The 15,123-nt window shown below is 38.2% G+C and overlaps 1 protein-coding gene across 1 annotated transcript in view; it reads left to right on the forward strand.

Annotated features, from left to right (window-relative positions):
* The window catches only part of LOC128656511 (CD109 antigen-like), a 224,645-nt gene that overhangs the window by 93,431 nt on the left and 116,091 nt on the right, over positions 1–15,123 (forward strand). The window contains exons 11-13 of the mRNA XM_053710439.1: positions 263–502; positions 10,577–10,675; positions 10,771–10,833. Of these exons, the coding sequence (XP_053566414.1) occupies positions 263–502; positions 10,577–10,675; positions 10,771–10,833 (402 nt within the window). The remainder of the gene's footprint in view (positions 1–262; positions 503–10,576; positions 10,676–10,770; positions 10,834–15,123) is intronic.

A 15,123-nucleotide genomic window follows, 5' to 3' on the forward strand; every position in this document is an offset into this window, starting at 1 on the left:
TAAAATGTATATTAATATAACCGTGTTGGTTATCCAAAACTGAGGAATGGGTAATAAAGGGATTATCTATCTTTTTAAACAATAACAATTGTGCAAAATAGATTACATTATATGGTTTCTGTACCAGCTTGGTTGAAAATTTAGGGGCAAGTTCTGTTCATATTTGTCAATATATAAATGTAACATTTTGGTTTTCTATTTTAGAGCACTAAAGCATTATTTGTATATTAAATTTACCCTTTTTATTTTCTCTGTTTTCCAGTTACAGATATTGAGAATTGATAACAAAGCTTTACTAGCAGAGGAAAGACAGAAAAAATTGTCTGTTAAAATAACTCAGTCAGTTAACAGATACTGGTTTTCATTTTCATTCATCGAAGAAGGACTCCCAGTAGAAGACAGTTTTGGTAATACAACAGATATGCAATATGACATCCCAGAATCTGGTATAATCAGCATTCAAATTCCTGTACTGGCATCAACCCAGCAGATACTAATACAGGTTTGTAAATAAAAGGAAAAAAATGAAAAATTCCAATAGTTTTGTAAAATATGTATTTTATGTACACTAAGGACTAGATTACAAGTGGAGTGCTAAATTATTGCATGCCTGTTTGCGGCATGCAATAATTAATCAGCCATTAAAAGCGCTTATAAAATTAACCAGAGATCCAATCTCTGGTTAATTTTATAAATGGGCCTCAAAATACAGTCTCAAAGTACAGTAGTGTATTTTATTAAAAATAAAGATAGCAGCATAAAATTTCAATAAAATTACTGCACTAGGTAGTATTTTGGGGCTAAAGTTTGTGGGAGTGGGGTGTTATAAAAAAAAAACGGCACTGAAAAGTGCCTTTACATTGGGGTAAATGGGAAGTGTGTGTTCCCAGTAAATATATTGGGCTCTATTTATCAAGGTCTGGCGGACCTGATCCGACACTGCGGATCAGGTCCGCCAGACCTCGCTGAATACAGCGAGCAATACGCTCGCCGTATTCAGCATTGCACCAGCAGCTCACAAGAGCTGCTGGTGCAACGCCTCCCCCTGCAGACTCGCAACCAATTGGCCGCCAGCAGGGGGTGTCAATCAACCCGATCGAACTCGATCGGGTTGATTTCCGGCGATGGCTGTCCGCCTGCTCAGAGCAGGGGGACAGGTTATGGAGCAGCCGTCTTTGTGACCGCTGCTTCATAACTGCTGTTTCTGGCGAGTCTGAAGACCCGCCAGAAACACGGCCCTTCAAGCTCCGTACGGAGCTTGATAAATATGGGCCATTGTATGTGAATATACACATTATAACACATAAATATACAGTATATGTAGGCTTACCATAATTTTTAGAGGTGAAACTGGGACCACCTGGTGCGGTGCCAGTGGGGGTGTGGTCAGGAGCGTGGTCAAGGGGGCGTGGCAATTACCGGTCCTTTTAAAGTAGTAGCTTTTATGTGTGTAGTGTTTTGTGGATACTCTACCCTTCCTCAGTCAAACAAGTGAATCACACAGTTTAAATAGACCATAACACCACCCCCTAGTGAATAAGGCACCATTACGTTGTCATGGCAAATAAATCATTAATCTAAATTTCAGATTCTAAATAATGCCAAACATCAAGCATAATTATCACTTTCATAATTATCAATTTCACAATTTAATATCTGCAGTGTAATATGTGTTTTATGTGTCTAATTAAGGAACAGAGCCAAATACTGATAAGGCATAAATACAACATTGAATGAAAGTAAAAAAGAAACACGTACCTGCTAAAGCTATTTAAGAGGCTACTCTATACCATAATGCAGGAAGATTATAGCCAAAATGCTATTCTGCATGAAGTAAAGCAAGATCCAGGCCAAAAATCCTGCCTGTCTGTACTTCCTAGTCATACCCATATGATTCCCCTAAAGGTGTATCACCGGTGATGTCACCAGGGATCTGGGGGGGGGGGAAGGTGTTAAATTCTTAGAAAAATAAACCAAGTAGTACTACAAAATTAAAAAAAACCCTACGCTGCTCACTCAGCCTGTATTACTAAATGTAAACTTTGAAGGACACGAACGTTAAGCTTAGCAGGGCTCTATGTAACAAAGTACCAGCATCCAACTATGCTGGAGAGCCACAGTCCAGTCATTTTTAATAATGTGTCCGGGTTTCAGTTGGTCTGAAACCCGGACACATGATTTGAAACCTGGAGGTGGCAACCCTACTGGGACAGAATGAACAACTGGATAGGACACTGGGACAGCGCCTCCAAACCGGGACAATACCAGTAAAAGTGGGACTTCTGGTAAGCCTAAGTATATGTATATAATCATAAACATATATATTTAAAATTGCTGATATCACTGTGCTACTTACCCCCTTCGCTGCGCTTAGGTTCTGATTCTGTCTCTGATAGCATCAGAATGAGGCTTCATAGGAGCCTATGGAAGCGCCCTCTCGTGAGTACAATGCTTCCAAGCAATGCAAACGTAAGGTCACGCTCGCATTGCTGTGAACTTGTTAAAGCAGCTCACATTAGCATGCTCTGGTATTACACAGTGGAGCGCACATATCGATTTCATGAAAGCAATATTTAGAGCTCCACTTGTAATCTGGCCCTAATTTGGGTATTTTTAGAGGAAAATTTGCTTCTCAGATTATGGTGTTTAGCAGTAACAGACAGGCACATATATCTTTAAATATTTATTAAATGTCAAATGTTTAGTTATAATTGTATTGATGGCTTTAAACAATCCATTTACATAATTATGAATTATTATTTTAATATATAATATTTCAGTACTGAATATGTCAAATATTTTTATTTATAGGTATTTATATGTAAAATATTACAGTCAACATAATTCTCAATTATTAAAATGAAAGGGACATTAAATACTAAGGACTAGATTACAAGTGGAGCGCTAATTTATTGTGTGCCTACAAACAGCAAATTTGCCTGTTTGCGGGCATGAGATAAATAACCAGCCATTACAAGTGGCTACAGTGAGCTCACTGTAGCAATTAGCACTTATAAAATTACCAGAGATCAAATCTCTGGTTCATTTTATAAATGTGTTCCAAATGCCCCCAAAATACAGTGTGGTGTATTTTATTAAAAAATAAAAATTATAGCATTTTTATTTTTTAATAAAATAACTGAACTAGGCAGTATTTTTTTAGGTAAAGTTGGCGGGTGCTGGGTGTTAGAAAAAAAAACGGTACAGAAATATATATTTATGTGCTAATATGTGTATATGCACATATATTTAATATTGCTGCCATCTCTGCGCTACTTAACCCCTTCGCTGTGCTTAGGTTCTGTGCCGTCTCTGACAGCATTAGAACGAGGCTCCCATTGGAGCCTATGGAAGCTCACGTTCACATTGCTATCAACTTGTAATACCAGCGCACATTAGTATTAGTATTAGTGATGTTTTGCATGTTTAAAATGTGTTTTTGTGTCAGATTAATAATGATCCACTGGCCAAAAAACAAAAAACAAACAAAAAAAAACAAAGCAAACAGCGGCAATGTGAGCTCACTCAGGCCTAGATTTAGAGTTCGGCGGTAGCCGTCAAAACCAGCGTTAGAGGCTCCTAACGCTGGTTTTGGCCGCCCGCTGGTATTTGGAGTCAGTGATTAAAGGGTCTAACGCTCACTTTGCAGCCGCGACTTTTCCATACCGCAGATCCCCCTACGCCATTTGCGTAGCCTATCTTTTCAATGGGATCTTTCTAACGCCGGTATTTAGAGTCGTTTCTGCAGTGAGCGTTAGAGCTCTAACGACAAGATTCCAGCCGCCTGAAAATAGCAGGAGTTAAGAGCTTTCTGGCTAACGCCGGTTTATAAAGCTCTTAACTACTGTACCCTAAAAGTACACTAACACCCATAAACTACCTATGTACCCCTAAACCGAGGTCCCCCCACATCGCCGCCACTCGATTAAAAATTTTAACCCCTAATCTGCCGACCGCCACCTACGTTATACTTATGTACCCCTAATCTGCTGCCCCTAACCCCGCCGACCCCTATATTACATTTATTAACCCCTAATCTGCCCCCCACAACATCGCCGCCAGCTACTTAAAATAATTAACCCCTAATCTTCCGACCGCAAAGCGCCGCCACCTACGTTATCCCTATGTACCCCTAATCTGCTACCCCTAACACCGCCGACCCCTATATTATATTTATTATCCCCTAATCTGCCCCCCTCAACGTCGCCGACACCTGCCTACACTTATTAACCCCTAATCTGCCGAGCGGACCTGAGCGCTACTATAATAAAGTTATTAACCCCTAATCCGTCTCACTAACCCTATCATAAATAGTATTAACCCCTAATCTGCCCTCCCTAACATCGCCGACACCTACCTTCAATTATTAACCCCTAATCTTCCGATCGGAGCTCACCGCTATTCTAATAAATGTATTAACCCCTAAAGCTAAGTCTAACCCTAACACTAACACCCCCCTAACTTAAATATAATTTACATCTAACGAAATAAATTAACTCTTATTAAATAAATTAATCCTATTTAAAGCTAAATACTTACCTGTAAAATAAACCCTAATATAGCTACAATATAAATTATAATTATATTTTAGCTATTTTAGGATTAATATTTATTTTACAGGCAACTTGGTATTTATTTTAACTAGGTACAATAGCTATTAAATAGTTAAGAACTATTTAATAGTTACCTAGTTAAAATAATTACAAAATTACCTGTAAAATAAATCCTAACCTAAGATATAATTAAACCTAACACTACCCTATCAATAAAATAATTAAATAAACTACCTACAATTACCTACAATTAACCTAACACTACACTATCAATAAATTAAATAAACACAATTGCTACAAATAAATACAATTAAATAAACTAGCTAAAGTACAAAAAATAAAAAAGAACTAAGTTACAGAAAATAAAAAAATATTTACAAACATAAGAAAAATATTACAACAATTTTAAACTAATTACACCTACTCTAAGCCCCCTAATAAAATAACAAAGCCCCCCAAAATAAAAAATTCCCTACCCTATTCTAAATTTTAAAAGTTACAAGCTCTTTTACCTTACCAGCCCTGAACAGGGCCCTTTGCGGGGCATGCCCCAAGAAGTTCAGCTCTTTTTGCCTGTAAAAGAAAACATACAATACCCCCCCCCCCAACATTACAACCCACCACCCACATACCCCTAATCTAACCCAAACCACCCTTAAATAAACCTAACACTAATCCCCTGATGATCTTCCTACCTTGTCTTCACCATACCAGGTTCACCGATCCGTCCTGGCTCCGATATCTTCATCCAACCCAAGCGGGGGCTAGACATCCACTGAAGAAGTCCAGAAGAGGCTCCAAAGTCTTCATCCTATCCGGCAAGAAGAGGACATCCGGACCGGCAAACATCTTCTCCAAGCCGCATCTTCTATCTTCTTCCATCCGGTGCGGAGCGGGTCCATCTTGAAGCAGGCGACGCGGATCCATCCTCTTCTTCCGATGTCTCCCGACGAATGACGGTTCCTTTAAGGGACGTCATCCAAGATGGCGTCCCTCGAATTCCGATTGGCTGATAGGATTCTATCAGCCAATCGGAATTAAGGTAGGAATTTTCTGATTGGCTGATGGAATCAGCCAATCAGAATCAAGTTCAATCCGATTGGCCGATCCAATCAGCCAATCAGATTGAGCTCGCATTCTATTGGCTGATCGGAACAGCCAATAGAATGCGAGCTCAATCTGATTGGCTGATTGGATCAGCCAATCGGATTGAACTTGATTCTGATTGGCTGATTCCATCAGCCAATCAGAAAATTCCTACCTTAATTCCGATTGGCTGATAGAATCCTATCAGCCAATCAGAATTCGAGGGACGCCATCTTGGATGACGTCCCTTAAAGGAACCGTCATTCGTCGGGAGACATCGGAAGAAGAGGATGGATCCGCGTCGCCTGCTTCAAGATGGACCCGCTCCGCACCGGATGGAAGAAGATAGAAGATGCGGCTTGGAGAAGATGTTTGCCGGTCCGGATGTCCTCTTCTTGCCGGATAGGATGAAGACTTTGGAGCCTCTTCTGGACTTCTTCAGTGGATGTCTAGCCCCCGCTTGGGTTGGATGAAGATATCGGAGCCAGGACGGATCGGTGAACCTGGTATGGTGAAGACAAGGTAGGAAGATCATCAGGGGATTAGTGTTAGGTTTATTTAAGGGTGGTTTGGGTTAGATTAGGGGTATGTGGGTGGTGGGTTGTAATGTTGGGGGGGGGGGTATTGTATGTTTTCTTTTACAGGCAAAAGAGCTGAACTTCTTGGGGCATGCCCCGCAAAGGGCCCTGTTCAGGGCTGGTAAGGTAAAAGAGCTTGTAACTTTTAAAATTTAGAATAGGGTAGGGAATTTTTTATTTTGGGGGGCTTTGTTATTTTATTAGGGGGCTTAGAGTAGGTGTAATTAGTTTAAAATTGTTGTAATATTTTTCTTATGTTTGTAAATATTTTTTTATTTTCTGTAACTTAGTTCTTTTTTATTTTTTGTACTTTAGCTAGTTTATTTAATTGTATTTATTTGTAGCAATTGTATTTAATTTATTTATTGATAGTGTAGTGTTAGGTTAATTGTAGGTAATTGTAGGTATTTTATTTAATTATTTTATTGATAGGGTAGTGTTAGGTTTAATTATATCTTAGGTTAGGATTTATTTTACAGGTAATTTTGTAATTATTTTAACTAGGTAACTATTAAATAGTTCTTAACTATTTAATAGCTATTGTACCTAGTTAAAATAATTACAAAGTTGCCTGTAAAATAAATATTAATCCTAAAATAGCTATAATATAATTATAATTTATATTGTAGCTATATTAGGGTTTATTTTACAGGTAAGTATTTAGCTTTAAATAGGATTAATTTATTTAATAAGAGTTAATTTATTTCGTTAGATGTAAATTATATTTAAGTTAGGGGGGTGTTAGTGTTAGGGTTAGACTTAGCTTTAGGGGTTAATACATTTATTAGAATAGCGGTGAGCTCCGATCGGAAGATTAGGGGTTAATAATTGAAGGTAGGTGTCGGCGATGTTAGGGAGGGCAGATTAGGGGTTAATACTATTTATGATAGGGTTAGTGAGACGGATTAGGGGTTAATAACTTTATTATAGTAGCGCTCAGGTCCGCTCGGCAGATTAGGGGTTAATAAGTGTAGGTAGGTGTCGGCGACGTTGTGGGGGGCAGATTAGGGGTTAATAAATATAACATAGGGGTCGGCGATGTTAGGGCAGCAGATTAGGGGTACATAGGGATAACGTAGGTTGCGGCGGTTTACGGAGCGGAAGATTAGGGGTTAAAACTGTAATGCAGGGGTCAGCGATAGCGGGGGCGGCAGATTAGGGGTTAATAAGTGTAAGGTTAGGGGTGTTTAGACTCGGGGTACATGTTAGAGTGTTAGGTGCAGACGTAGGAAGTGTTTCCCCATAGGAAACAATGGGGCTGCGTTAGGAGCTGAACGCTGCTTTTTTGCAGGTGTTAGGTTTTTTTTTCAGCTCAAACAGTCCCATTGTTTCCTATGGGAGAATCGTGCACGAGCACGTTTTTGATGCCGGCCGCGTCCGTAAGCAACTCTGGTATCGAGAGTTGCATTTGCGGTAAAAATGCCCTACGCTCCTTTTTTGGAGCCTAACGCAGCATTTGTTTGAACTCTCGATACCAGAGTTAAATTTATGGTGCGGCCAGAAAAAAGCCCGCGGAGCGTTAACAGCCCTTTTACCGCCGAACTCTAAATCTAGGCCTTATTGTTTTCAAATAAGAATTGAAAGTGATAGCAGCGGAGGCTCCTCCATAGGCGCACAGGGGCATGCGAACCCCCAGAGGAAAAAAAAACAAAACTTTTTTTTGGCTGAATAAATATAAAATTATATTTATTCAGCCAAAATTTTTTCCAGTCCAGACTGTCCAGTTTAGATAGAGAGGTATAGCCTGGCATTGCCATTTGCACTTATTTCTAAGTGCCTGCAGCACCGCTCCAACTTAGACCCTAACCTATCTTAATCGCACAGCTTTTGCTGTGCAAGTGAGATGAGAGCTAGACGTCACCACTCACCAGGTCACATGCCGATGGGCAACGAGGCTCCTACTCCCCTAATCAGCGCAAAACGGAGTCAGTGCTGGCTTAGTCTGTGAGCTGAGTTTAGAAAAATATTTCTAATATAGCCTTGACAGCATGTCCCTTCCCCTGGAGGTGAGAGCCAAGCTGACAGAGATGGAGCTGCAATTGTCAAAAAGCAGGAAGAAATACAAAATACTTCATAGTAGTTACTTTGGTGGATATTTCCATATGATGTGATGACGCATGGGGCCGATTAATCAAATGTCTGTCTGACATGATCTGCTCAGCATTTCATGAACGCCAGACATCGCTGAATGCCGACAGCATACACTGTCGGCATTTAGTATTGCACAAGAAGTTCTGGTGAACTGCTTGTGCAATGCTGCCCCTGCAGATTCTTGGCGAAGCTTCTTAACTTCTGTTACCAGCGAGCCTGAAGCCTCACGCGGAAACAGGGGCATCAGGGGACATTCGGCCCTTGAGGACTAACTGGTTTGCGCATGAGTACATTTAACATGTGTGCCCATATACTTTTTATTTTTAATATGTGGAATTTATAATAAAAAAATACAGCCTTAAGTTTCCATTTATCCGGATGTATGTTCCGCCCCCCCCCCCTCCAAATATGCAGCCAATCACTCTCTATTGCTTTAACAATCCGGGCCAGTGTTCAGCAATTCATAGATCAAGGACTAGTGTCAGGCTGGAGCATCGTAAGAAGGCAGCAGAACCAGTGAGTTTCCTCTACTGAAATGCGGCTCAACGCTAGCAGCTGCACTAGGGGTTAAAGGCCGGGCATAAAATACATCCTTCTTTCTACACCTCCTCTCTCTGCTACAGAAAATACTTTTTTATCTTGAACGATCACACATTCTGATCTTGCCTCCTCTCACTGGACTGTGTGCTGGCAGAACGCTGACAGCTGCAATAGCCTACATAACAGGGCAGTGAGAGGAGACAGAGTAGTGTGTGTGATAGTTCAAGATAAAAAGTATTTAACTTAACAGAGAGAGGAGATGCAGAAAGGAGAATGTGTTTTATTCCCAGCCTTTAATCCCTAGTGCAGCTGCTAGTGTTGAGCTGTGCTGCCTGCAACAGCAGATTTTTTTTTATTTAAAAGTCCATAATAAATGCCCCAGATTTGTATATTAATAAATTTAAAAGTTATATTTAAATGCTTTCTTTGACATGTAAATGGGTGGGGCCATTTAAGGGGTGGGGCTTTCTCAAAGGGGCTGGGTCTTGTGCACCACAATCTAAAAAATTCACCAGCCACCACTGAGTGATGGTAAACTCACTAAATTGTCCTTACAGTTCTAAGTATCATTTTTCACATTTTACAGCAGCAGTGCCAGAACAAGGCACAGATTAGAGAGTGATTTATAAGTGGGGGAACAGTGGGAGAACAGTCAACAATGGGTCCAACACAGAAGATTTTCTGATGATAAATAGCAAAGAATATAAAAGTGCACTAGTGCAATACATTAAATTCAAGCTATAGCTTGGCTTTTGTTAACTATGGTTTCTATAGTCAGTTGTTTTTTAAACGCTGCTCAACTGAAAATATACTTAAAAGGGACAGTAAACACCTTTTATATAAAATGTTTAGTTATACATAATAAAACAACTTTGCAATATATTTACACTTTTTGTCCCCTTTTCATGTAATTTAGCTCTGAAAATGTAGCACTTCCTAATTCTTTTGAAATGCCCCCTGTTGACTTATCAAGGCTAACTTGGCTACATGTGTGTCCCTAATTGGATTTAACAGATAACGACTGCAAAACAATGCGTTTTATACTAACTTTATGACAGTAACAATCCTTGTTGTCTGTGGACTAATGTCCAGATGGGCTCCTCCAATTAAGGCAAATGATAGGCAGAGTTTGGTGATTGAAAACTAATTGCAGTAAAAATTATTTTCATTTGTTTTAAAAACATTAAGACTTAACATATATGTTATTCTAAAGCAACACAACAGAAATATCTTGCAATTACAAGGTGTCCCTTTAAGTTCTAGGGGGAGATTTATTAAGCAGCGGATGCAGCTTTCTCTGCCAGATGTTTCCGGCTCGCCGGATACATAAGGTGAGAAGCAGCGGTTGTAAGACCGCTGCTCCTTAACTCATCCGCCACTTCTGAGGTGGCAGACTGCAATCATCCTGATCAGATACGATCGGGATGATTGACACCCCCTGCTAGCGGGGGCCGCAAATCTGCAGGGGGCGACATTGCACAAGCATTTCACTAGAAAAGCTTGTGCAATATTAAATGCAATATTAAATGCTGTCTGGCTACATCTAATCATGTCTGTCCAACATTTATCTACTCCCTAGTCTATGTGGTCATTGAGGGTTAAATCTGGAGACCTCTGCAACAGATGTTACATTTATATAAAATAATATAATCTGATAAAAAAAATTGTATGAATACATTGCATCCTAATAGACCAAATGTTAATAATAATGTATATTTTGGTTTGTAGGCAGAGTATGAGAATGCTACGATGGATCAGAACTATGTCTTACCTTTCTCAGAAGTCAACACTTACGCACTAATACAAACAACAGATTCACCCATTCAGGTAAATTTCAGTTAGCTTTATTTTTTTACTATAAATATAAGGTGTTAATGGTTTATGGTAAAATGATATTAATATTAATATTATTTTCCCTTTAGGTTGGAACCCCATTTCAGATACATGTTGACACCTATCCACGGGCTAACGAGTTGTTCTATGTAGTACGTATGCATTTTATTTACACTTATTTATTTTACATTTGGTAACAAATAAAACATTTGGGGCTAGATTACAAGTGGAGCGCTATTTAGCATTTTCTCTATAGAACTAATTGCACTAGAAGCATGCATATTATGGGTTGCTCTGGTATTATGAGTTAAATAGTAAATCTCGCTTGAGCTAACTCGACGTGGCAAAAAGTAGAAAATTACAAAATCGCACATACCATAACCTATTCCCCCATAGAAGTCAACCGAGCAAAAAAGTAGAAAAAAACCCTAACACACTTCCCTTGTGCTAACCGGAAACGCATATTCTTATGCGGGCTAACCCGACATAAAAATAGGAATATTTCACATTCCAATGTTCTGCACATAGCAGAATGTTCTATTTATTCATGAATAAATATATATATATATATATATATATATATATATATATGATGGTATTTTTGTACATATATATGATTATAGGTATAGATATATACAGATATATATAGGGGTATTTATTTAAAAATACTTAGAACATATTCTGCTATGTAGATAATACAGAAGTACAAGGTATGCAAGATGTTAACAAACAATATCTATGTACAAGGTTAAATACTCCCCTCTGTTTGTACCGCCGCCGTCTATCAGTCTCTCCCAAAATGAGACTGTGATAATTGTAATGGTTAGTAGTATAGAGGCGCAGGTGTTTTCTTGATTATGCTCCAAAATTGCCTGGGAATGAAAGGACTTTATTTCTGTGTGTGTAGATCAACACCATATAATTGTGCAGTATACTTACTCTGAAAAATTCAGAGTCCAGCTTCTTCTTTATAAGTTAGTCTGAATAGTAAGGTATTCTCTCAATCCACTGTAACTGTGGATACAAAGTGTCATACTTCAAAAAGCAGTCTGTAACTGATACAAAATCTGCAGTATACTTACTCCGATAAAATCAGAATCCGGCTCCCTATACAGCACTCCCGCTGGTATGGTTGGTAGAAATCCAAAAAGGCAGCAAGCAAAAGTTTCGTAAAAATACAAATTTATTTTAAAATGTCACTATGGACAAGAAAGATAAAAGCTCATATTAAGAGGCTCTTAATATGAGCTTTTATCTTTCTTGTCCATAGTGACATTTTAGAGTAAGTATACTGCACAATTATATGGTGTTGATCTACACACACAGAAATAAAGTCCTCTCATTCTCAGGCAATTTTGGAGCATAATCAAGAAAACACCTGCGCCTCTATACTACAAACCATTATATTCTGCTATGTACAGAACATTGGAATGTGAAATATTTACAGTAAATACACAGTATAACACTTTATTAAATATGAATATTGCATAAATATGATCTTGCAAAGGGCTCTAATGTGTGTGTGTGTATATATATATATGTCTATATATGTGTACATAAGTATTTATATGTGTATATATGTCTGTACATACATAGATACACACTCTCATATATCTATATATATATATATATATAGCCGGGTTATAATACAATTTATTTATTGTTATTCTTTAAAATAAACCCCCAATTAAAATATATATATATATATATATATATATATATATATATATATATATATATATATATATATATATATATATATATATATATATATATATACAAAACAATTAAAATTAATATTTTATTCCTAAATTCTTTATATTAGTTAAAGTTATAAACACATTGAATTATATTTATAGAAAAACAGATTATGAATCAGATGATTACAATATTCTATACAAAGATCATAAAAATATACCTTTTCAAATTACCTTATTCACAATGAATTACATTAAAATACCACAATGAAATACCAGAGTATGGATCACTAACTTTAGTAGTGCTTAGTTAAACAATATAACAAGATGCTTTAACAGCCAATTTCTCTTAGCTGAAATAAACTCTTTTTAGCTACAATTAAGGCAAGTTCTAAAATATATATAGTTGCAAATAACTTAATACAAACCAGAGGGATTTACTTATAATAATAATAATAATAAGCCTGTCTTAGAAATATGCAACACAAAGGATCTTTACCTAGCAAATAAATTAATTACCAATAATGACTAGTTGAACTACACAGGACTATTAGTTTAAAATACAAATGCCTAGATTACGAGTCTTGCATTAGCCTTAAAAAGCAGTGTTGAGAGGTCCCAACACTGCTTTTTAAGGCTGCTGGTATTACGAGTCTGGTAGGTACAGGTGTACCGCTCACTTTTTTTACGCGACTCAAGCATACCGCAAATCCACTTATGTCAATTGCGTATCCTATCTTTTCAATGGGATTTGCCTAACGCTGGTATTATGCGTCTTCGAAAAAGTGAGCGGTACAGCCTCTCCTGTCAAGACTCCTACCGCATTTAAAAGTCAGTAGTTAAGAGTTTTATGGGCTAACGCAGTAACATAAAACTCTTAAATAAAGTGCTAAAAAGTACACTAACACCCATAAACTACCTATTAACCCCTAAACAGAGGCCCCCCCGTACATCGCAAACACTTAAATAATTTTTTTAACCCCTAATCTGCCGACCGGACTTCGCCGCCACTGTAATAAATATATTAACCCCTAAACCGCCGCACTCCCGCATCGCAAACACTAGTTAAATTTTATTAACCCCTAATCCGCCATCCCTAACATCGCCGACACCTACCTACATTTATTAATCCCTAATCTGCCGCCCCCAACGTCGCCGCCACTATATTAAATGTATTAACCCCTAAACCTAAGTCTAACCCTAACTCTAACCCCCACCTAACTTAAATATAATTTAAAATAATTTGAAAAAAAAATACTACAATTAAATAAATGATTCCTATTTAAAACTAAATACTTACCTATAAAATAAACCCTAAAATAGCTACAATGTAACTAATAATTACATTGTAGCTATCTCATGGTTTATTTTTATTTTACAGGCAACTTTGTATTTATTTTAACTAGCTAGAATAGTTACTAAATAGTTATTAACTATTTAATAACTTCCTAGTTAAAATAAGTACAAATTTACCTGTAAAATAAACCCTAACCTAAGTTACAATTACACCTAACACTACACTATAATTAAATTAATTACCTAAACTAACTACAATTAATTACAATAAAATAAAATAAACTAGACTACGGAAAAACCCCCCACCAAATTACAGAAAATAATAAAATAATTACAAGAATTTTAAACTAATTACACCTAATCTAATCCCCCTAATAAAATAAAAAAGCCCCCCAAAATAATAAAAAGCCCTACCCTATACTAAATTACAAATAGCCCTTAAAAGGGCCTTTTGCAGGGCATTGCCCCAAAGTAATCAGCTCTATTACCTGGAAAAAAAAATTCAATACCCCCCAACATTAAAACCCACCACCCACACACCCAACCCTACTCTAAAACCCACCCAATCCCCCCTTAATAAAACATAACACTAACCCCTTGAAGATCACCCTACCTTGAGACGTCTTCACCCAACCGGGCAGAAGTGGTCCTCCAGACGGCCAGAAGTCTTCATCCAATCTGGGCAGAAGAGGATCTCCAGACGGGCAGAAGTCTTCATCCAGGCGGCATCTTCTATCTTCATCCATCCGGAGCGGAGCGGGTCTATCTTCAAGCTATCCGACGCGGAGCATCCTCTTCCATTCGACGGCTAACACTAAATGACGGTACCTTTAAGTGACGTCATCCAAGATGGCGTCCCTTCAATTCTGATTGGCTGATAGAATTCTATCAGCCAATCGGAATTAAAGTAGAAAAAATCCTATTGGCTGATGCAATAGGATTGAAGTTCAATTCGATTGGAACAGCCAATAGAATGTGAGCTCAATCCTATTGGCTGATTGTGTAAGCCAATATGATTTTTTCTACCTTAATTCCGATTGGCTGATAGAATTCTATCAGCCAATCGGAATTGAAGGGATGCCATCTTGGATGACGTCACTTAAAGGTACCGTCATTTAGTGTTAGTCGTCGGATGGAAGAGGATGCTCGGCGTCGGATAGCTTGGAGATGGACCCACTCCGCTCCGGATGGATGAAGATAGAAGATGCCGTCTGGATGAAGACTTCTGCCCGTCTGGAGGTCCTCTTCTGCCCGGATTGGATGAAGATTTCTCGCCGTTTGGAGGACCACTTCTGCCCGGTTGGGTGAAGACGTCTCAAGGTAGGGTGATCTTCAAGGGGGTAGTGTTAGGTTTTATTAAGGGGGGATTGGCTGTGTTTTAGAGTAGGGTTGGGTGTATGGGTGGTGGGTTTTAATGTTGGGGGGGTATTGTATTTTTTTTCAGGTAAT

This window comes from Bombina bombina, chromosome 4 (genome assembly GCF_027579735.1).
Source record: "Bombina bombina isolate aBomBom1 chromosome 4, aBomBom1.pri, whole genome shotgun sequence".
NCBI lineage: Eukaryota > Metazoa > Chordata > Amphibia > Anura > Bombinatoridae > Bombina > Bombina bombina.